Source organism: Nelumbo lutea, chromosome 5 (genome assembly GCF_056320005.1).
Source record: "Nelumbo lutea isolate HS-2025 chromosome 5, American lotus-T2T, whole genome shotgun sequence".
Classification (NCBI taxonomy): domain Eukaryota; kingdom Viridiplantae; phylum Streptophyta; class Magnoliopsida; order Proteales; family Nelumbonaceae; genus Nelumbo; species Nelumbo lutea.
In genome coordinates this window covers 13,033,123-13,055,595 of record NC_142688.1, presented here as the reverse complement: position 1 = coordinate 13,055,595, position 22,473 = coordinate 13,033,123, and the positions used below count along the sequence as shown (strand labels likewise).

Genomic DNA, 22,473 nt, shown 5'->3' with positions numbered 1-22,473 from the left:
CTGATGTTGCTTGGATCTGTGACTCGTTGTAACTTGTAAGAGAGACTGGGATAAACTCCCCACCATGGTGGTTTGGAGGTGGGGGTTAGGGGCCTGGATCTGTTAGCTATCCTATGTTTACCCACAAAAACATGTTTACGTTTGGGGGCTAAGTGTCGTTACTCCTAAGTACAATAGGGGTTGTCTGTGAATTACGCTTTAATTTTCGCTAAGCAGAATTGCAAGGCATTTTGTCGCAAGCGACGGAGCGGCGGAAGGTGAAACTCGGACGAGCTCTCGTCTCCGTCGTAGCCGTAGCCATTAGGGTTTGGACCTGTAGTAGATCTGTTTGCTTCCATAACTTGAATTTGCAGACGAAGTTCCTCCTATCTATTAGGGTTCATAGTTATAATATCAGGAAAAAGCTTTGATTCGCAGCCATGACTGAGGTACCCCCTCTCTTGCTTGTTTGCTTGGAGATGTTTTTGATGTATTCATGCAATTTCTTTCTTCTTTTGCAAATTTATCTTGATTTCATGTAACTAATATAATTTCAATAATAAAACTATTTATTAGTACTGGGTACATATTATTTCTAGCTCGGTTCAGATTATGAGTATGAATAGCACATTAGTCCCTTCTATTAAGGTTATTAAAGTTCAGAACATCAATTATTCTTCACTTGGTTCACACGCGGACATTTCTATAACTTGTATTTAGAAAATTATTACTGGATTGCCACATTTTTATTTCTCACAGAACTAAACGAGTAATAGCCTATACTTATTCATAGTTCATGCGTTTTGGTGTTGAGAGCTTATGAAGATATAACACTTCTTTCTAAAGATGACATTTGGATAACTCCATTTGGAGTGATTTTCTGGTGCTCCTGCAAATGAAGATCAATTTGATATCAACAGAATTATTTCCTTTTTTCTTTTTGCCCCAAACTAATACTTTTGAGTGCTTCAGCAGATATCAGAAGCAAACCTTACAAAAGAACTTCTTTGGGCGCAAAACTCATCCTTCAAATTCTTGTACTTAGACAACTAAAAGAAAATTCTTGTTTTAGAAGCAGAAGTTTATCCCAATTCTACCTAATATGACAGAAAAGGAAAAGTTTAAGATTCTGATTGCTGTCATGATGGTGTAGTATAAGTCAGACACAACCATTAGTTTCAAAGGCTGACTTACTTTCATTTTATTAAAGACCTTATTTTATCTGTTGTCATTATCTAGTTAAAGGTTTTGATATATTTCCACAAAAGTTTGCACAATGGAGAACTTCAGGTGCTAATTTTTAGCCCATTAACATGTGTACTGTAACTGTATAGTTTTGCTTCTTTGAAGTTTTTATTGCTTTTTTTGTTATCTTTCTCTTCCATGTGTATTATAATTGTTGTTGTTGTTGTTGTTTGACTGAAGATAATCTTCTTTTATTTCTGTTTTTTTATACCCAGTACTGGGTTAGTCAGGGTAATAAATGGTGCGACTTTTGCAAGATTTACATAGCCAACAATCCTATGAGCATTAGAACTCATGAGCTTGGTCAGCGTCACAAGGATAATGTTGCCAAGAGACTTGCTTCTATGAGAAAGGAGAATGCTGCTAAGGAGAAGGAGCAGAAGGAAGCAGCCCGTGCCCTTGAACAAATTGAAGCAGTAAGTCTTTTGACAGTTAAAAATATTCTTTTTTTTTTTTTTGTTAAGGATTCATACGTTATCAACAATGTGATCAATTGTTAGGAATTTCTCATTGGCATGAATAAACCATCTGAGTTTGAACCATAGTTTCTTACAATGGATAGATAGTAAACCTGAATCTACTCCTTTAATGGTCAAAGAAGTTTTTTATTTGTTTCGTTTCTAAATTTGACAAAATGTATAATTATAATTAAATAAAGAAAAAGAGACATTTTCATATATCGGTTCTATGGTAGTTGCTTTGCTTTCACATTTTGTTGACATTGTAAGTTTTGTTTTGCAAATTTTAATTTCAAACTCCTACATTAAGTTCATGATATGTTCAATGATATCAATCCAAAAATTTATATTCTTAACAAAACCTGAGCAGAAATAGCAGCTTCTGTGCAGGGTTTGAAGACAGACTGCCATGGTTATTGGCAGGGTTCAGGCTGAATTGCTTGTTCAGCCAATACCAAGATCAACTGACACCTTGTAAATTAACCTAGGAAGAGGAGTGAATACTCAAAACCAGTGTTTTAAAAGGCATGGGAGGCAAATGCCTGGAGGCACTCCCAAAACGCCCTGAGGCGTATGCCAGAAGCGCTGACACCTATGAGGCGTACGCCTCTTGTGCTTTTTTCATGAGGCGTGCTAGAGGCATACACCTCATGCACATATGATATAAAAAGACAGGACAAAAAAAAGAAAAAAAAAGGAAAGGAAAAGAAAGGGAAGGGAAAGAAAAAGAAAGAGAAGAAAAAAGAAAAGAAAATGAAAGGAAAGGGAAGGGAAGAAAAGATAAATGGAAAGAAAGTGGTCTGCCCCCTGCCCCTTTGGCTGGGGGGCTTTGCTCCCCAGACCCTCCCCCCCCCTGCCCCCTTTTCGATGCAGCCCATTTTTTTTTTATTTAGGGGGGTCTTGCTCCTCTTCAACAAGACCCCCCCCCTTTCAACTAGTGTTATGCATATTTATTCTTCTTAATATAAAAGATTTTTATTAAAAATAAAGAAAAAATGAGATCCCCCCTTCCTCTTCATCCTCATCTTAACCCCCTCCTCTTGAGAAGGCTTACGCCTCTTGCGCTATGAACTACACCTCACGTGTCTAGATAGTGGAACGCCTCGTGTCATGCCTCCGCGTTTTAAAACATTTCTCAAAACTTTGTATTTGGTCTTAGTTTAGGGCAACATTGTGTTATAATTTCTTTTCTTGTTTGTTTGACTTACATTTATGTTGCAGTCCATACTTGGACTGTGTCCCTTTCCTCCTCTTACTTAGAGTCTTAGACCTTGTAGGGTAGTATTACTGTTTCAGTGCAACAGGGGTGGCTCAACTTTCAAAATTGAAGCAAAAATAAAATAAAATAAAATAATATTCAATGCTCATAGGGGGCAATGGAAGAAGTGTCATTTGATGTTTCTTGAATCTGGAGGAGTTCCTACTTTTGTCCCATGTGGCACTATTACATGTGTTTGAAAGAATAGTAAAATAATGTATTCCATGTTTAGTGCCAAAATGTCACTCTTTCTCTGTCCCAAGATGAGCTTGAAGCACTATTATTCAAGTTGAAGTGTTTCAATTTGAAACATCGTGGTGCCAAAAACCATCTTTAAGCTGTGTGTATGTATGAATTAATAATTCAATCATTCATGTTAATGTTCTCGAAAGGACAAGAACAGAAAAGGTTATGCTTAGATATTGGTTTACTATGCGAATATTTTTAAAATCAACATTCATCAATGATCATATCCTCCTAATCATCGTAATGGGTTCTCAACAATCATTTCTGTCAAATAAGCAGTTCGTACCAGAGAGAAGACAAAATTCTGGGGTGAAAACTCAATAGTTCGACCCTACTCGAAGAGCCTTAATATATCTATTAATGAAATAAGGATATTTACAGAAAAGCCCTTGCAGGGCTAAAGAGAAATAACAATAAATAAAATAAGAGATACAATACAACATGGACTACATTAATATAGTACATCTTGACAGTGTGGCCGACCAGAGATAAGAGGAAGAGAAGAGAAGAGAAGAGAGAAGGTTTTGCAATGTAACAGTACTGGCGGCGCCAGTCTTTATTTTACTATATATAGGGCGGCAAAAATAACAAGGGAAAAGACCCTTGTGCCCTTGAGTACAATAACTGACATAACAAAAATAAAAAAACGAAATAAAAAAACACTTTAATTAGCCAAACAGGCCCTAACATTTGCAACTAAGTTATTTTAACATTATTCTAGCACTCCCCCTCAAGTTGGAGCATGGATGTCAATCATGCCCAATTTGTCACACAAATCTTTGTGCCGCACATGATGAAGACATTTCGTGAAGATATCTGCAAGTTGCTCTTCCGAGCTGACATATGGTGTACACACTTCTCCACTTTCAAGTTTCTCTCTGATAAAATGCTTGTCCACTTCAATGTGTTTCGTTATGTCATGCAAAACTGGATTAGCAGCAATATTGATGGCAACTTTATTGTCACAGTAGAGTGACGTAGGATTGCTTACTGCGAAACCCAGCTCACCTAACAGATTTCTTATCCACATGATTTCCACAACCCCATGAGCCATCGCTCTATACTCTGCTTCAGCACTGGATCTAGCCACCACACTTTGTTTTTTGCTTCTCCATGTGACAAGATTTCCTCCTACAAAGGCACAATACCCACTGGTAGACTTTCGGTCAGTGACTGCTCCTGCCCAATCAACATCAGTATATACTTCCACTTTTAAGTGACTGTGTTTCTGGAACAACAAACCAGCTCTAGGAAACTTCTTGAGATATCTCAAGATCCTCTCTGCAACCTCAAAGTGAGTTGTCCTCGGGCTGTGCATGAATTGACTAAGGACACCCACTGCATAGGCAATATCAGGCCTGGTCATAGACAAATACAAAGTCTCCCCACGAGTCTCTAGAACATCTTTACATCTTTCAAAAACTTTCCCTGACTGTCTTCCAGATGGTGATTAGGTTCAATAGGTGAATTAGATGGTTTTACCCCCAACTTGCCTATATCTTCTAGTAGATCTAGTACATACTTCCGTTGGGAAATAAAGATGCCCTCATGAGAGTGGGCAACTTCAATTCTAAGAAAGTATCGTAAGGGGCCTAGATCCTTCACCTCAAATTTAGTGGCTAAGAATTTTTTTAGTCTCTGGATTTCAGCCTCCCAATCTCCTGTGATCAATATGTCATTCACATATACAATAAGAGGTGCAATTTTACCTTCACCTCTTTTCACAAACAGGGTATGATCTGATTGGCATTGTTTGAATCCCATCTATTGGACTGCTAAATGGAACTTACTAAACCAAGCCCGAAGTGATTGTTTCAACCTATATAGGGATTTTTTTAACCTGCACACCTTTTGTTCATTGCCTTTGGCACAGAACCCTAGGGGTTGGGTCATGTACACTTCCTCTTCCAAGTCACCATTCAAGAAGACATTCTTGATGTCCAATTGGTGAAGATCCCAGTCAAGATTTGCTTCCAAGGAAATGAGAATCCGGATAGAGTTCATCTTCGCTACTGGAGCAAAAGTCTCTGCATAGTCCACTCCATATACCTGTGTGAAGCCTCTTGCTACCAGTCTATCCTTGTACCTTTCAACAGTTCCATCAACTTTGTGTTTCACTGTGAACACCCACTTGCACTCCACTGGTTCCTTCCCTTTAGGAAGATCTACCAACTCCCACGTACCATTTTTGTGTAAGGCATCAATTTCTTCCTGCATTGCATCTGTCCATTCAGGTTTTGACAAAGCTTCTGCCACGGTCTTAGGAACGGGGACACTATCCACAGAAGAGAGAAAGGCACGGTACGAAGGTGAAACATGATCATAGGACACAAAATTAGAGATAGGATGATTAGTGGTACTGTTATGGGCCCGCGAATAGGATCTCGTCACGGGTTGGTCCACGGGGGAAACCCTCTGTTTTCCCTTGTTCCTCCCTGCTCTTAATGAACCTATCTAGGCGCCCTAATGGTGATTTGTTCAAGAGATCACCTAACTCTCCTTTACTCTCTTTCTTGACCGAATATTCGATATCCTCATTCGATATCCCTAATCTTAGGGAGTCTCTTTGCTGAATAGGGAGACTTCCAATTCTATCTTGCTAAGGATAAGATAAGCTAATCCTAATCTGATAATAAGATAAACTAATCCTAATCTGATAACTTACTAACAAGATAAGATAAGAGCAATAGAATAAGATAAGAACAAGCAAGATGATCTAATCTAATTTGGCGGTGGGTCAGGTTCCTGTTGCTGCCGGCGGCGATGGTATGTCTTTCCGAGGAATTCGTCCATAACAAGTACAAGATCTAACACCCTTTCTCTTAGCAATAGGAATATTAAAATCATTGGTGACAGGGGAATCAACATTTAAAGGAGCAATTGGAGCAAGTGTACCTGGCTTATGAGACGGATCTGCCTCGGGTGAATCCGATGATGTTGGTTGCATAGTGTCTGGCTCCACGGCTCTTGAACTCTGCTGGCTCTTATGGCGACGATGAAAAACCCAAAATGGAGGAGGATCGGGTAAAGGAGGTAGTTGAATCTGAGTCGTCGCTTGTTTCTCCTCAACCCTACTCTCCCCCTGAGGAGAAACCGAGAAGAACGGTTGACTCTCAAAGAATGAGACATCAATGGAAACATAGTACTTGCGGGCAATGGGATCATAGCAACGATGCCCCTTTTGAGATGAAGGGTAACCAAGAAAAACACAAGGAATAGCCCGAGGGTCAACTTTACCACGAGTAGGTGACAGATTGTGGACAAAACAACGACACCCAAAAACACGCATCGGAATGGTGGACAACGGGGCTGTAGGGAACAAGAGCTAATGTGGGGCCTTATACTCTAGTAGCCGAGAGGGCATGCGATTGATGATATATGTCGCACACAATACTACATCCATCCAGAACTGTTTTGGCACATTCATATGAATCAGCAAGCCACGAGCAACTTCGAGAAGGTGACGGTTTTTTCCTTCAGCCACACCATTTTGTTGGGGCGTCCTGGCACAAGAGCTTCATTGAAGTGACCCACTCGAAGCAAAGAACTTCGTGAGATCACTATGGAAATATTCCTTTGCATTGTTCGACTGGAAGATATGAATTTCCGTTTGGAACTGAGTGAACACCATGCGTTGAAAATCTTTCACAATTTGTGGCACTTCATCTCGAGATCGCATATGGTAAACCCAAGTGTATCGAGAATAATCATCAATCAAAGTAACAAAATACTTATAGCCAGCCACAGTAGGTAGAGTAACAGGGCCCCAAACATCAGAATAAACAATATGAAATGGAAATTCAGATATTTTATTTCGTAAAGGTAAAGAACTTCTACAATGCTTACTCAACTGACAAGTTTGACACTGTAACTAACTCACTGACAAGGACTCAAACAACTTTGGGAACATAACTTTTAACGACTCAAAAGAAAGATGACCTAAACGACTATGCCATAAATAGGCCTAACTCTCACTTGACGAACTTGTGGACTCAGTCGCCACTAGACCAACATTATTCTCCAACACGTAGAGACCATCCACCATGCTTCCTCTACCAATCGTCATCCCCGAGGTCAAATCCTGAAACACACATGAAGACGGAAAAAAAGTGACTGTGCAGTTCAAAGAGTGAGTAAGACTACTAATGGACAACAAATTAATAGGTAATTTCGGAATGTGCAGGACATTAGGAAGAGTAAGGCCAAGTGGGAGAGGTATGGTGCCTTGGCCAGCTATGGTAGAAAAAGAACCATCAGTCAGTCTTACCTTATCTCTCCCAGAGAGAAGGTTATATGTCTGAAACAAATTTGACTTACCGGTCATGTGATTTGAGGCTCTGGAGTCAATAATTCAAGGAGAATCAGTAGTATGAGATGACACATGGAAGGCTGTGGCATTACCTGATGTAGACGCAATTGAGGTAGGAGTAGGCCTAGAATCTACCTGGCGGAGAGTCCTACCATACAATTCCAAATGTTCATGGAAGGAGTTGATAATATCTTCCTTAGGGTCAGAACCGGGATGTCTCTCCTGAGTTACGGAAGGACTAGTCTCTGTCGATACCATATTAGCTGAGTTATACCTTTTTTGATTCTACTGGCCTGGTTTCTTGCCCTGATCCGGTGCTGACTTCTTACCCAAATCCTGTGCCCATTTAGGTTTTCCATGGAAATCCCAGCATGTATCTTTCGTGTGTCATGTCTTCTGGCAGTGAGTGCACCAAAGCTTGCTTTTATCTTCTGATTTTTTCTGAGTATCACCCCTTTTAAAGCCACCTCTGACATTTGTATCTGAATTTCCCCGGACAGCTAGGGCAACTGACTCCCCTTCTACACCATTCATCACACTTCTTCTGCTTTCTTCTAACTGCACCAAGGCATGCACCTTTTGGACTGATGGCAAGTCTTTACTACCCAAAATCTGTACCCTGATGGACTCATATGACGGATTCAGCCCTAGGAGGAAGGCAAACACTCGTTGTTGTGATACAACTGACTTATAGGCCTTTGCATCTTCATCATACTTCCAATTCACATTCTGATAGTGATCAAGTTCTTTCCATATTGATGTCAAATCAGAATAGTACATCGAGAGATTCCTCTCCCCCTGCTTGCAAGTAGAAGATTCAGCTTGTAGTTGATATATCTTGGCATAGTGTCTCTGTTCTGAATAAGTGGACTTCGCTTGTTCCCATATCTCACAAGCAGTTTCAGCCCACATAAAAGTCTTCCTTATTTGTGGCAGCATTGAAACCAAGAGCCAAGACATCACCATACTGTTCTCTTGGTTCCACCTATCATGCTCAGCACTTCCATACTTCGGTTCCTTTACTCTCCCATTGATGTATCATATTCTCCCCCTAGCAGTGATGTAGAGTTTTATTCCCCTAGACCACTCAAGGTAATTCAGACCATCAAAGGGAATAACAGCCATGGGAAAGCTCATATCCATTCCCCCACTCACTCCATTGTGGCTTCCTGAGATCTCTAAAGTAGCAGAATTCTCAGTCGACATGGTCAAGCAGTTAATCAGTCCCAAACACTGGACTTAGGACCCTCCTTACTCCACAAAACAATGCTCCACTCAGTTCACACCCACACACTTGGGTTTAACAACCAGGTTGAGCACAAACGGTACCAAATTCAGGACAAAAACTGAGGTAATATTCGGCAGATTTCAGACCTGTATAGTTTTAACAGTCCCCACCTACCAGAATTCCAGAATGTCTAATAGCCACTAATCAGCAGGAGAGATCCTTCTTACTTATAGTCAACTCAAACCATTAAGAAGACAGGTCATCCTTGACCTACAGCTGTCTTAACACATGAACAGGATCACACGATCCAAGAAAACTGGGGTTACACATGACCAAGGAGGGTAAAGAAGAGAAAAATAGGGAGAACTGTACCAGTTGTAGCTATTTTGTAGTCCAGAATCAGATTTCTGTTTTGCTAGTCTGTTTGATCTGTTCTTTGGGTTGATCGATCTTCTCTTGAAAGTAGGGTTGATCGATCTGCTCTCCTTTAATCAGCATTCTCGCTCTGATACCATCTTGACAGTGTGGCCGGCCAGAGATAAGAGGAAGAGAAGAGAAGAGAAGAGAAGAGAAGAAGAGAAGAAAAGAGAGGAGAGAAGAGAGAAGGTTTTGCAGTGTAACAGTACTGGTGGCGCCAGTCTTTATTTTACTATATATAGGGCGACAAAAATAACAAGGGAAAAGACCCTTGTGCCTTTGAGTACATTAACAGACATAACAGAAATAAAAAACGAAATAAAAAACACTTTAATTTACCAAACAGACCCTAACATCTGCAACTAAGTTATTTTAACATTATTCTAACAGTACATCAGTGAGACTCTTCATGATTTCCATATTCTTAAGGAGTTCACCTATTTAAAACCTTAATGGGCTATAGTACTCAATAATGATGGCCCTAAACTTGCTAGAATCTCGATATTAGTAGGTTTCATGTCAACAATTAAACACCCATCCACCAGAAATGACACATCTCCATTATTCAATGGAGATGGTGCAAGTGGGTGATTGGATGCTCATCATCTTGTCATAATTCAACTATAGTCAATGCAAAAGTGGTGGATTTTTTTTTTCAGGCCTTCAGAGGGATTAGGCAAGGGGACCCTTTGTCACCATTTTTTTTCACAGTAATTGTTGAAGCTTTAAGTAAAAATAGTTCTTAGGGCTGACTCAAGAAATCTGGTGAGAGGATGGAGAATAGGTAGGGAGGAAGTGCTAGGTACTCATTTACAATTCGTGGATGACACAATTCTTTTTCTCAAGGGGATATATAAACTGGGCTAGAAACCTGAAAGTTGTAGTTCAACTCTTCAAACATGTGTCAATTCTTAAGGTCAATTTTGACAAGAGTTGTATTACAGCAGGAGTTAATCTAACTGAGAGGGAGTTGAGGAGTTTGCAACTGTGATGGGGTGTGAAATAGCACAATGGCCAATCAAATATCTTGGTCTCCCTCTTGGTCATAACCCTAGGTGTGTCAACTTCTTGGACTTGGTGGTGGAGAGTTTTTTGCTAAGAGACTTTCTAGCTGGAAAAAAGAGCTGCATTTCTTTAGGTGAAAGGATCACTTTCATTAGAGCTACCCTTGTTAATCTTCCAGTCTATTATCTGTTAGTCTTTAGGGCCCCTAAAAGTATGACTAGGACACCGGAGAAGATGATGAGAGATTTTCTGTGGGAGCCAGGTGAGGGGAAAAAAAGATCACAGAGTTTGTTGGGAACAGGTTAACCAGAGTAAATCATTAGGGAATTGGGAATCTTGAAAAAAGAAATTTAGCATTTTTGGGGAAATGGCTATGGAGGCTTCCCTATGGTAAAAGAAAAACTTTGGGTAACAACTGTGTAGAGTGTTACACGGGCTCTCAGAAAACGGGTGGGACTCTTGTACATTGGCTAGGGCTTCCCGGGCTTCTCCTTAGAAAGATATCAACAAATTATTGTCGGCTTTCCTCCCCTTTATCATGTATGAGGTATGTAATGGGAATCATGTCAAATTCTGGGAACATCTTTCGGTAGGGGGTTCTCCATTGAAAGATCAATTTCCTTCTCTATATGCTCTTTCAAAATTTAAGAATAAGCGTGTCTCCTCTTTTTTCTCTCACTTTGATTTGAATTCTGGGTTGGATTGGGATTTGTGGTTTAGAAGGTGGGTTAGGGATGATGATTTAAATGGGGTGACAAACTCAATAATATTCTTTCTGGGGTTTTGGTGGACCCATTGAATGAAGATCGTAAAATTTGGACTCTTTCCTTGGCTGGCTCCTTTTCTTGCACTTCATTTTTCAAAGCATTGTTTCCTTCATTGGCCATTGTTAGTTTATCCTTTATGATTAAAGAGATCTAGTGCCATCCCATTCCTCTGAGAGTTGGGGCCTTTTGTTGGGAGCCTCTTCTAGGGAAAATTAATACCTATAACATGCTTCAATGAAGGAGGCCAAACATGTGCCTATCTCCACAATGGTGTGTGTTATGTAAAGCCAACAGTGAGCCTTGCTACCATTTTTTTTTTTTTGTTTTGATCAATAACTCAACCTTTTATTAATTAATATAATGGAAGATACAATACATTAAATACAGTCGGACTGTGAGAGATAAAACCTCTTACCTCTCCCCCTACAAACAGGTCCCTTACAAGCCTTGCCACCACTTATTAATCTCCTGTCCTTTTACCTTTTGCATATGGGACTGGTTTTCTTCCTTGTTCGGGTGCAAGTGGACTCCCCCAAATCACTTGCAAGGATTATTTACTTCTCCTTTCAGCTCGCCAAAAAAGAGGGGTAGGATATTGTGGAGATGTGCTAGGGCTGCCATTTGTTGGGTGTTATGGGAGGAAAGGAATTCTAGAATATTTGCTGAGAAGGAAAGAAGCAAAGATGATACCATAGACATTATCATGATCAAGGTTGCTCATTGAGTGAGGACGATGGATCTTTTTTCTTCATTCTCAGTTGTTGACATAATGCTTAATTGGAAAGTAGTGGCTGAATCTGCACCGATGTTGACAACATCTTCAGTCGACTGGATCCCTCTGATGTGGTGGAGTTTTAAGAGATGAGGGAGGAGGGATGGTGGTGGCTCTATATTTGGGACCTGCTGGGACTGGTGACTCTCTTCGAGCTGAGTTTTTGGCAGCAGTGGAAGGAATCCAAAAGGCAGCCTCTCTAAATATTAAGAAGTTGATAATCGAGGGGGATTCAAAGCTGGTGGTTAATTGCCTCCTAAAAGAAGGACCGAGTCATTGGATATTCAGTAATGAATGAAAAGGATTAAATGGTTAATTCAGAATATGGAAGTGAAAATTCAATGGGTGAAAAGATGTGCAAATTCTTTTGCCGATACTTTGGCTAGACAGGAGACAGGTAGATCCAAGGCTACTTAACCTTAATTCCTTGTTCTGCCCCAGCTTGTCTTATTTTGCAAATTTGCATTTTAACATTGGATTCTGCAAATTCAAGTTGTTGAGGTTTTCAATGTGTTAGTTCTTTACCAAATTAAGCTGTTCATTTGACATGAAAATCAAGTTGGCTACTAACTAACCCTTTTTTCTGTTTTCTTTTGGCATGAAAACTTGACTAGTAACTTTATTGACTTAATGAGTACAAAATTGTGGTAATTAATCTTGAAGGGTGGAAATTACATGAGAAACATGGAAAAAAGGATCAAGATGGGTGGAAAAATAGCAAGAGAACGCAAAAGATATTAGCATAGTTGGCAAGGTGACGCAAAAGAACGGCAAGGCACCCTTGGAGGCTCGCCTCGCCCGGTCACCTAGCAGTTTTGTATACTGTCTTATAAAATATTTTTATATTGTTACTTTTTTGAGATTACAATTATAAAATAGACATTATTAAACAAAAATATTCATTTTTTGTGTTTATAAACTAATTTCTTTTTATTATTTTCTTATTTGTTAGGGTTTAATGAACACAAACATTGTTAACTGCAGTATTGAACCCTCAAAGACTTCAGAACTTTAACCAATAAGTAAGGGAAAAACTTAAAGTTTTGTCTAATCAACACATTTCTTCCTCCACATCATATTCTTCTTCTTCTTCTTCTTCCACCTTTTCTTTTCTTCTTTTCCTATAACAAAAATAGGGGTTCAGTCCTGTTTTGGAATGGTAGAATACTGATGTGTTTCATTCTATTGCCAATGGGCATATTTATACAATAAGCTGCTATAATAAATAGAAAGAAAGAAAAAAATAGAAAGAAAAGAAAATAGAAAGAAGAGAAAATAGAAAGTACAAAAATAGAAAGAAAAAACTTTCTAAATCAATCCTTCCACAATCCTAGGAATATATACAATTCTATTTTCAGGTCTGAACCAGTAACCCCACGTTTTCCAACACTCCCCCTCAAACTGGTGAATAGAGATCCTCCATTCCCAGCTTGGCTATAATTCTCCGAAAGTCTGTACTATTGAGCCCTTTAGTAAGTACATCGGCCAGTTGTCCTTTTGTAGACACATAGGGAGTGCAAATCAACTTGCTGTCCAGTTTCTCTTTTATAAAGTGTCGGTCAATTCCGATATGCTTCGTCCTGTCATGTTGAACAGGATTGTGAGCAATATTGATGGCTGACTTGTTGTCACAATATAGTTTCATAGGCTCTTCTCGTGGAATCTTCAAGTCTTCTAAAATTATCTTCAACCAGAGTAATTCACACACTCCTTGTGCCATAGCCCTGAATTCTGCCTCTGCACTTGACCGAGCCACTACATTTTGCTTCTTACTCCTCCAAGTGACTAAGTTTCCTCCTAAGAAGGTACAGTAACCAGAAGTGGACCGCCTATCTACTGGAGATCCTGCATAATCGGCATCTATATATGCTTCAAGAGTCAGTCCTCCATTTCTTCTGAATAAAATTCCTTTTCCTAGATTGGCTTTCAAATAGTGCAGAATTCGATGAGCAGCCTGCAGATGAACTTCTTTAGGATTATGCATAAACTGACTTATTACACTTACAACATATGCAATATCCGGTCATGTATGTGCAAGATAAATGAGTTTTCCAACTAGTCTTTGGAACATCTCCTTGTCTACACTTGCATTCTCGTTGGCTTCTCCAAGTTTATGATTGGGATCTATAGGCGTGGAAGCTGGTTTACATGCCATATTTCCTGTTTCTTTCAAAAGATCAACAACATACTTTTGTTGAGAGATAAAGATGCCTTGTTTAGAATGTGCAACTTCAATTCCGAGAAAATACTTTAGTCTCCCCAAGTCTTTTATCTCAAATTCTCTGGCAAGGCAGTTTTTCAATGCTTCCTTCTCCTTTTTATCATTCCCAGTAACGATTATATCATCCACATAGACTAATAGTGCAGTAACTCCCCCTGAGGCTGTGTTTGATAAACAATGTGTGGTCACCTTGACTTTGCTTGTAACCTGAACTCAGCATTACCTTCGTAAACCTTCCAAACCATGCTCTCGGAGATTGTTTGAGACCGTATAGTGCTTTCTTCAACCGACAAACTTTGTTCCCTTTAATGCCTTCTCCAAAACTCGATGGAATGTCCATGTATATCTCCTCTTCTAGATCACCATGGAGAAATGCATTTTTTACATCAAACTATTGCAAATCCCAATTATAGTTAGCAACCAACGATAGTAGCACCCTTACTGTATTCATTTTAGCTACTGGGGCAAAAGTCTCCTGATAATCTACCCCATAAGTCTGTGTATATCCCTTGGCTACCAGGCGTGCTTTATACCTTTCTAATGACCCATCAGATTTGTACTTAATTGTGAACACCCATTTGCAACCTACCGTTTTCTTGTTTCTTGGTAGATCCTCAACTTCCCATGTGTTGTTTTTTTCTAATGCCTCCATTTCCACTCTCATGGCTTTTCTCCACTCCTTATTAGAAAGTGCCTCGGCCAGAGTATTAGGAATTGGAGTGGTGTTAAGGCTGGCTAGAAAACTTTTATGGGATTTAGAGAATCTTTGGAATGATACATATTTGGCTAAAGGGTACAATGGGCGTTTAGTACATTCTCTGGTTCCTTTTCTCAGTGCAATAGGTAGGTCATACTCATACTCAGACTGTGAAGGTGTAGGTTCAGGATCTAAGCATTTCTCAGTTCTAGGATTAGGAGTTGAATCTTGGACTTGCACAGGTTGAGGATCTGGATTTTTCCTCCTAGAGTAAGCTTGCATATATCTCACATTATCATGCACATCATTCGTGGGGTTAACAGTGTCCGAATTTGGTTCAATGGTCGGGTTGTTTGACTCTTGCTGAGACTCAGGAATGTGGGGCTCAGAGGAATGTGACTCAGAGGGATGTGATTCTTGACGATGTGAGGAGGGTAATACATCTAGGGAGAGTAGATCCGAGGCCTTATCTTCCATTAATGAGAGCTCCCCCTGAAGATAAGGTTGAGTGAAAAAAGATTTTCCTTCCTCAAATGTGACATCGTTGGAGGTGTAGAATTTTCTGGTGGCTGGATGATAACATTTATAACCTTTCTGAGTTGGGGAATATCCCAAGAAGACACACCTGATTGCTTGTGGGTCTAATTTTCCCTTATTATGGACATGAACAAAGGCAGTGCAACCAAAAATTCTTGGTGTGAGATTATTTGGGGCTTGAATATCAGGGTAAAATTGAAAAAGGACTTGTATTGGGCTTCGATTGTCAAGAACTTTAGATGGTAGCCTATTTATGGTGTAGGCAGCAGTAAGGACAGCTTCCCCCCAATATTGTTTTGGCACCTGATTTTGAAAGAAAAAGGCTCGAGTGGTTTGCAAAAGATGGCCATTTTTTCTCTCAGCTACCCTCTTCTGTTGGGGAGTGTTAACACAGGAGGATTCATGCACAATGCCTTCTTTCTGAAAAAATGGGGACAAATTCTGATTAAAATAATCAGTAGCATTATCAGATCGAAACCTTTTAATTCTCACACCAAACTGAGTTTGGACCATGTTATGAAAGTTGGGAAGAATCGTACCCACATCAGATTTAGACTTAAGAAGAAAAATCCATGTGACCCTAGTGCAATCATCAATAAAGGTGACGAACCATCTGGAACCAGTAACGTTGGGAATTTGAGAAGGGCCCCATATATCCGAATGAATCAAATAAAAAGGAGTTGAAGATCTTTTATTGCTGATTGGGAAAGAAACCCTTTTGTGCTTAGCAAGTTCACAAACATCACAATGAAAGGTTTCAACATCAATTCCTTTAAACAAGGAAGGAAGCATTGTTTTTAAAATAGGAAATGAATGATGACCAAAACGGAAATGATGACGCCAAATTAAATCTTTATTGGAGGTAGATAAGAATGACTCGTGTGTGACATGCATAACAGTGTGAGATGATTTGCCGGTTGCTTCAAGGTAGTAGAGTCCATCTCTTTCCTTAGCAAGTCCAATCTTCTTCCCCGAAACCTGGTCCTGAAATAAACAATAAGGGAAGAACACAACATTGCAGTTCACATCCTGGGTGAGTTTATGTATAGAGATAAGGCTAGTGGATAACTTAGGAACATAAAGCACATTTTTAGGTAATAGGGATGGAGTAATTTGAATATTCCCAATCCTTGCCACTGTGGTGAAAGAACCATCAACAACAGAAAATTTTCTATTACTAGGACAGGGTGTATAGGTGAGAAAATGTAGTGAAGAGGGTGTCATGTGGTCAGTAGCTCCAGAATCAAGAATCCATGGAAAAACACTAGCCGAGGCATGTAATCCTAGAGATAAAGACTCACCCGAGAGAGCAAGAGAGGTAGAACCACTTCCTGGTTTCAAGGATTTCAGAAAGCACCTTAGCCTTTCAATTTCTTCATCATTAAATGGTCCCTGACTTGAGTGTTCTTGCTGCGGGGTTGTGGAGACATTATGGGCCTGTTGAACTCCTTTTGAAACTCCTCGATTTCCCCATTCCTTGCTGGATGTGGGAGGTTTCCCATGAAGTTTCCAGCACCGATCTTTCATGTGTCTGGGCTTCTTGCAATAGGTGCACCAGAGGTTATCGTTAGAGTCACGGGTGGTTGTGTCACGAGCCAAGTTGTGATTGTTCTCACCCTTTGAACCACTGTAACTTTCTCCCCTTGCCACCATGGCTGAGCCTTCGGGATCTTTAGGCTCAAGCATGATTTCACGACGGCTTTCCTTAGCTCTGACAAGGGCTATGACTTCATTCAATGGAGGCACTTCTTCTTTGCCAAGAATTTGTATTCGGACCTGATCAAATTCAGCATTCAGTCCGACCAAAAAATCATACACCCTATCTCTTTCAATAAAATTCTTCAAGATCACAACATCATCTGCGCACTTTGTCTCAAGAACCCGATAATGATCAAGCTCATGCCATAAATTTTGCAGCAGATTTGCATACTCTATAACACTCCTGCTCCCTTGTTTGGCCGCCACAGTCTTCACTTTGACCTCATTGACACGAGCAGCGTCATGGACTTTGGAATAGGTTTGTTGGACAGTATCCCAAATAGCCTTTGCAGAGGGAAGAAACATACAAGTATCACTGATCTCGGGTGTCATTGAACTTCACAACCATGACATAATCATGCAGTCCTCTTCGTCCCAAGCATCAAATTTTGGCTCGCCCAACCTTGGTCCTGTTCCAAGGAGGTGACTAATTTTTCCTTTTCCCTTCAAATAGGTACGCACTAGTTGTTACCACTTCAAGTAATTCTGGCCATTCAGTCTATATGTTGCCTGAATATTCTGCAAATCACCAGTGTGAGGATGAGAATTTGTTGCTCCTTCATCGGTTTGGACGGGAGCACTTGTTGCAGTCATGTTGGACATTTTTAATGGAGGAAAAATAAGGCTAGTAGGAAAGGAGAATAAAGGAACACTTCTGGTTATAGATCAACACTGAAGGCCAGAAGAGAAAAACACAAAAAACTGGCAATGAAGGCCGAAAAAATCTCAAGGTTGACAAACCTAGAGCTCTGATACCATGTTTTGGAATGGTAGAATACTGATGTGTTTCATTCTATTGCCAATGGGCATATTTATACAGTAAGCTGCTGTAATAAATAGAAAGAAAGAAAAAAATAGAAAGAAAAGAAAATAGAAAGAAGAAAAAATAGAAAGAAAGAAATAGAAAGAAAAAACTTTCTAAATCAATCCTTCCACAATCCTAGGAATATATACAATTCTATTTTCAGGTCTGAACCAGTAACCCCACGTTTTCCAACAAGTCCCTTGAATTTTCTTTTCTTTCTTCTTTTTCTTCTCATAAATATGTTGATTTTCTAGACATAAACATAAAGTTTATAATTATGGATGGTTATTAAGGAAAGATAGTTATGGAACCTAGGGAACTACCTAAGATATGTATTTTTCACTTAGGCAACTAGGTGACTAGGCGACAAGGCGCCCCCCTATCGCCTAGCCTCTCCTTGGCGCCTTGAAAACTATGGATATTAGTAATGGTAATATCTATTTGAAACTGTTCCTTATTTATTCTTTTATCTCTGCATCATTTTTTAAGGAATATATTATCATCAATATAGGGGCCATTTGTTGGTGTCATGGTAAAACTTTTCCTTGACAAGTGTGAAAATGTTGTTCAAGTCTGAGGGTGAACTTCATACAAATGATGCCATAGGTTAGGTCTGTATCCACTCCATCCCTTCCTAGACCCAAGATAGCTAGGACCAACATTGGATAATGGCCCCCTATGATAATGAAATGTGCAATTACTTATGGGTTATGGGAATTTTAATGCACTACTTGCTACATAAGACTCCTCAAGCATTGGTGGAAATTCATAAAGAAAAATACAAGTATGTACACACATGTGCAAGATTATGCTCAATTGTATATAATTTGTCTTGTCTAAATATCTTTGCCTGTTGATTGACAAACCTGAGATTTTTTTTTTTTGATTGGAAATGGTAACTTCATTAATATAACTTAAGAATAACTTTCCAGATTCAAGTACAGCTGTCAACCCCTAAGTAGGTGTTGAGCCCCCAGTAATCTTTCTTACAAAACTGCCCAGAACATTCTCTCCCTCACAGTCCCTTGTTTAGCCAACGTGTCAGCTAAACCATTAGCTGATCTCCCTGTCCATTTGAAGCATGAACCGATCTCCCTTGTTATGTTGAAGATTTCCCCTATGGGCTGTCTATAAATCCAGGCTCCCAATTTACCAGATTGCAGCCACTCAATCAACAATTTAGAGTCTCCCTCTATCTCAATTTGGTGTAACCCCAATTATTTGGCATATTATACACAACATGCATGATTATCTCAACTTGACAGAGCCTCTACCCCAACTCTTTGGAGTCCGCTGCATATCATTCCACTTTATTACAGGCCATGGTTTTGTTAAATTGCAAGTTCTGAGGTGTTCTCTCACCACAGTCCACATCCTTTTCAGCCTCTCACTAGCTATTTTCTAAAATTCAACTTGCATCAGAGTAAACCTTATCACTGGGGCAAGAAGATGCTTCCATGCATGTGACTGAACCATCCAAGTAGATTTTTCTATTCTTGCCATCCATCATGGCATCCCCATCTCTGCTACACTCACTTATGGACATGTTGCATTCATATATGTCTACAGGATGGAATTTATCTATGACAAGAAGAACCATATTTTAACCTTTTATGCATAAGTAACATTGTATTTATTTAATTTCACTTGTTAAAATGAAACATGGGAACCAACAGACGGTTGAACATCCTTGCGTCTGGGTAATCATTTGCTATTTCTTTTATTCATACGCGTGATATTTGACTTAATATATAATTTCTCATTTTGAGCTTATTTGTGCAAATAAGCAACTGAGGTATTGAATATTTTTCTGAGAACAGTTTTTATATACATGTGGTTAATGGTGTTCTTCATGAATTTGTTTGCCAGAAAGCTAGGCGCAGCTATCAGAAAGATTTAGCTGTTTTTCGAGAGTCCAGGGAGTCTAGTGCCCATGCTATAGAATCTCATGAGGAGAGTTCAGAGACAACTAAATGTTCTGTGGCTTCTAGTGATGGTAATATATATTTCTTTTTATCAGTTCTAGTGATGGTAATATTAATAGTTCTAGTATCTGTTGTTTCATTCCAAGTTGAAATGCAAGCTCCTTTCTTCTTTTTTCCTTGATGATCAGTATTTTTTATAGACCTTTGAATAAATGTAGCACGTAAGATTTTTTTTTTTTTTTTTTTTTTGGGGGGGGGGGGGGGAGAGGTGATTGAGTTATTCAACAAATCACCAGGCTTTGTATTGGTTTGGCCCAGAAACTGCCAAAAACCATGCCTTTTGCAGAAGGATGTTGAGCTCAGACGGCTTATTTTCTTAGTGGTAGTCTAATATTCTTCTGCCCTCCTTCCCTCTAGTTGTAGTTATCACCTATCATCCATATGTCAGCAGTTTAACTTGAGCTGAACCATTTGCATGGAATGGTCCTTCTATGGATTGAAGAATGATCCAATCTCCAAATTGTGCTTTGGTGTCCTTTGTGTATTGTATCCTAACCATTAGGTAAGAATATTAGGTTACATTACGAAAATACATAGGTGATATGTATTATTAGAGGAGTGAAAAAGGCAGCTGAGAAAGGAAAAAGAAAAAAAGCAGCAGCAGAAAAAGGAGTAGGGGTGGTTGCCTCCTCTCTCAAATTTCTCAGCTCTCTTTTTCTCCAATAGGTCAATCCTTCTCTCTTTTTTTGTTATTTTAGTTATTTAAAAATAATTTCAGTATTTTGGCATTAGACCATGAACCATTTTCTGGGTCAAACAGTTTGGTGGCTAGACCATTTGGATCAGTGATTTGGTGACCAATTCAACATATTTTTTGGCAAAATAACAGCCCAGGTTGTAAATGGAATCGAAATAGTGACCAGTTTCTGGGTCAAATGATTCAACCACCCTAGTTGACCTTGGAGTAGAGCTAGGGAGATTTAAGTGGTGCTTCTATGTTTTCTGCTTTGCCTTTTTTTTATTGTCTTGGTTGTATGATCTATTTGATTTCTTAGTGCTTTCTTGATCTCTTATATGGGGTACTATTCAGACTGAAACAGCTTTGAATGATGACAGGGTGGGAGTATGATAGTTCTTCGGGTTATTATTACAACCAAGCGACTGGCTATTACTATGACTCAAACTCCGGCTTTTACTATTCGGATGCTATAGGTACTAATTGCTTTACTCTTTTTTGTGTTATCTTGAATGCATTTTCTTGATTAGTTTGTGGTATTTTGTTTACCTGTGAACCAGGCAAGTGGGTGACACAGGAAGAGGTATTCAACAAACATGTTTCATCGGGAACCAAACAAAAAGAGCCTGTTTCAACAAAGCCACCGTCAGTGGATGGGCCTGTTGCACAAGATAAAGGTGTGAAACTTCACAGTGGGCCTCCACCAGGGTTGGTTGTTTCAGCATCTATAAACCCCATGAGATCCATTAAAGGTGCCACCTCATCAATAGCTGTCAACAAGAGAAAAAGAGAAGATGAGAAGCCAAAGGTTGTGTCTAAGGAGGAAGAAGCTGCACTTAAAGCAAGGGAAGCTGCAAGAAAACGAATGGAAGAGAGAGAGAAGCCTCTGCTTGGCCTTTACAAGTCATACTGACAATTAGAAATGCATCCATTTCAGTCAAATGCTTGTTGAGGAGGTATGCTTTTAAAATATTTTCCTTCCAATTCTCTTGCAAGTTAAATTGGTATGTCTTTCTCGATGTGAAAGTTGCGATATGAATAAAGAAAATTGATGGGGTAGGATTTCTTTATCCATCCATGAACACTCCCCTTAAAGAAAAAAAAAGTATTACTATTTTTCTCTGGCATCATGAAGAAAACAGTTCCTAGTATTATTTCTATTTTTTTTTCCTGTACTTATTGCTTGAACACACTCCCTTTAGGCTGTGTTTGGTTTGATAGGTAGGAAACTTTTACAAACTTTGTATAGGATTCCCTACTTTTTCTTTCAAACCAAACACAACGTTAAAGTAAAAATATTACTGTTTTTCTCTCACATCATAAAGATACATTTCCGAGTATTATTTCCACATTTCCATATTCTGAATAATTATCTCCATTTACTAATAAAAAACGACTTGTCTCTTCGTATCAGTGGTGTTTTGGTGATATGCTAGCCTAAGGGATCTTTATTAACCAAAATACCGTGTAATTTTTTGTCATGCTTACAAGGTTATTAGTTTGTGCATATCATAGCGCTGATGTTCCTTATATTGGATTTTGGTTTTTCAATTGCTTTCATAAATCAACAAAATAGCTGTTTAGCAGACTGTGGAATCAATAATAATGCTCTTCACCAAGATTCAAGATATCAAGTTATCAACAAACCCTGATACGATGGAAGGGTTGTATCATTACTTTAAACTTAGGAATGGCAATGGGGTAGGGACCAGACTCCCTGTCCCCGACCCCGATCCCTGGTGGGGATAAAAATGAACTTCCATCCCTGATCCCCAACGGGGTGGGTTTCCCGTTGGACATCACAATCAACTCCTGCAGTCTTCATCCCCAACTCCATCAAGTCAGGGAAGCAAAGTACCAAATGGGGATAGGGAAAATCGCCGTCCCTATTTAAACCTCACTCTTTTATATTTTTGAGTTTTTTTCTTCAAAACTTCAGTGGCCTTTTATGTTATTTAATTATAAAAAGAAAACTTTCTTAAAGTGCCTTGAAAAAGGCATACCATTTACAAGAACATATGATATGATAAGCTCAAAATGGTTCATATCATATTGAAATTTTTAACCTTGCTCCACACTAGTTATAAAAAGCATGGAACTTGATTCAACC

General features: G+C 39.2%; 1 protein-coding gene across 1 annotated transcript; it reads left to right on the top strand.

Moving 5' to 3' along the window:
- Positions 1–21,523, top strand: LOC148850424 (C2H2 and C2HC zinc fingers superfamily protein). Its single transcript, XM_088944818.1, has 5 exons — positions 1–428; positions 1,440–1,640; positions 19,572–19,698; positions 20,744–20,839; positions 20,924–21,523. The coding sequence occupies exons 1-5, from the start codon at positions 420–422 to the stop codon at positions 21,274–21,276; spliced, it is 786 nt and encodes a 261-aa protein (XP_088800944.1). The 5' UTR covers positions 1–419; the 3' UTR covers positions 21,277–21,523.
- The last annotated feature ends 950 nt before the right edge of the window (positions 21,524–22,473 follow it).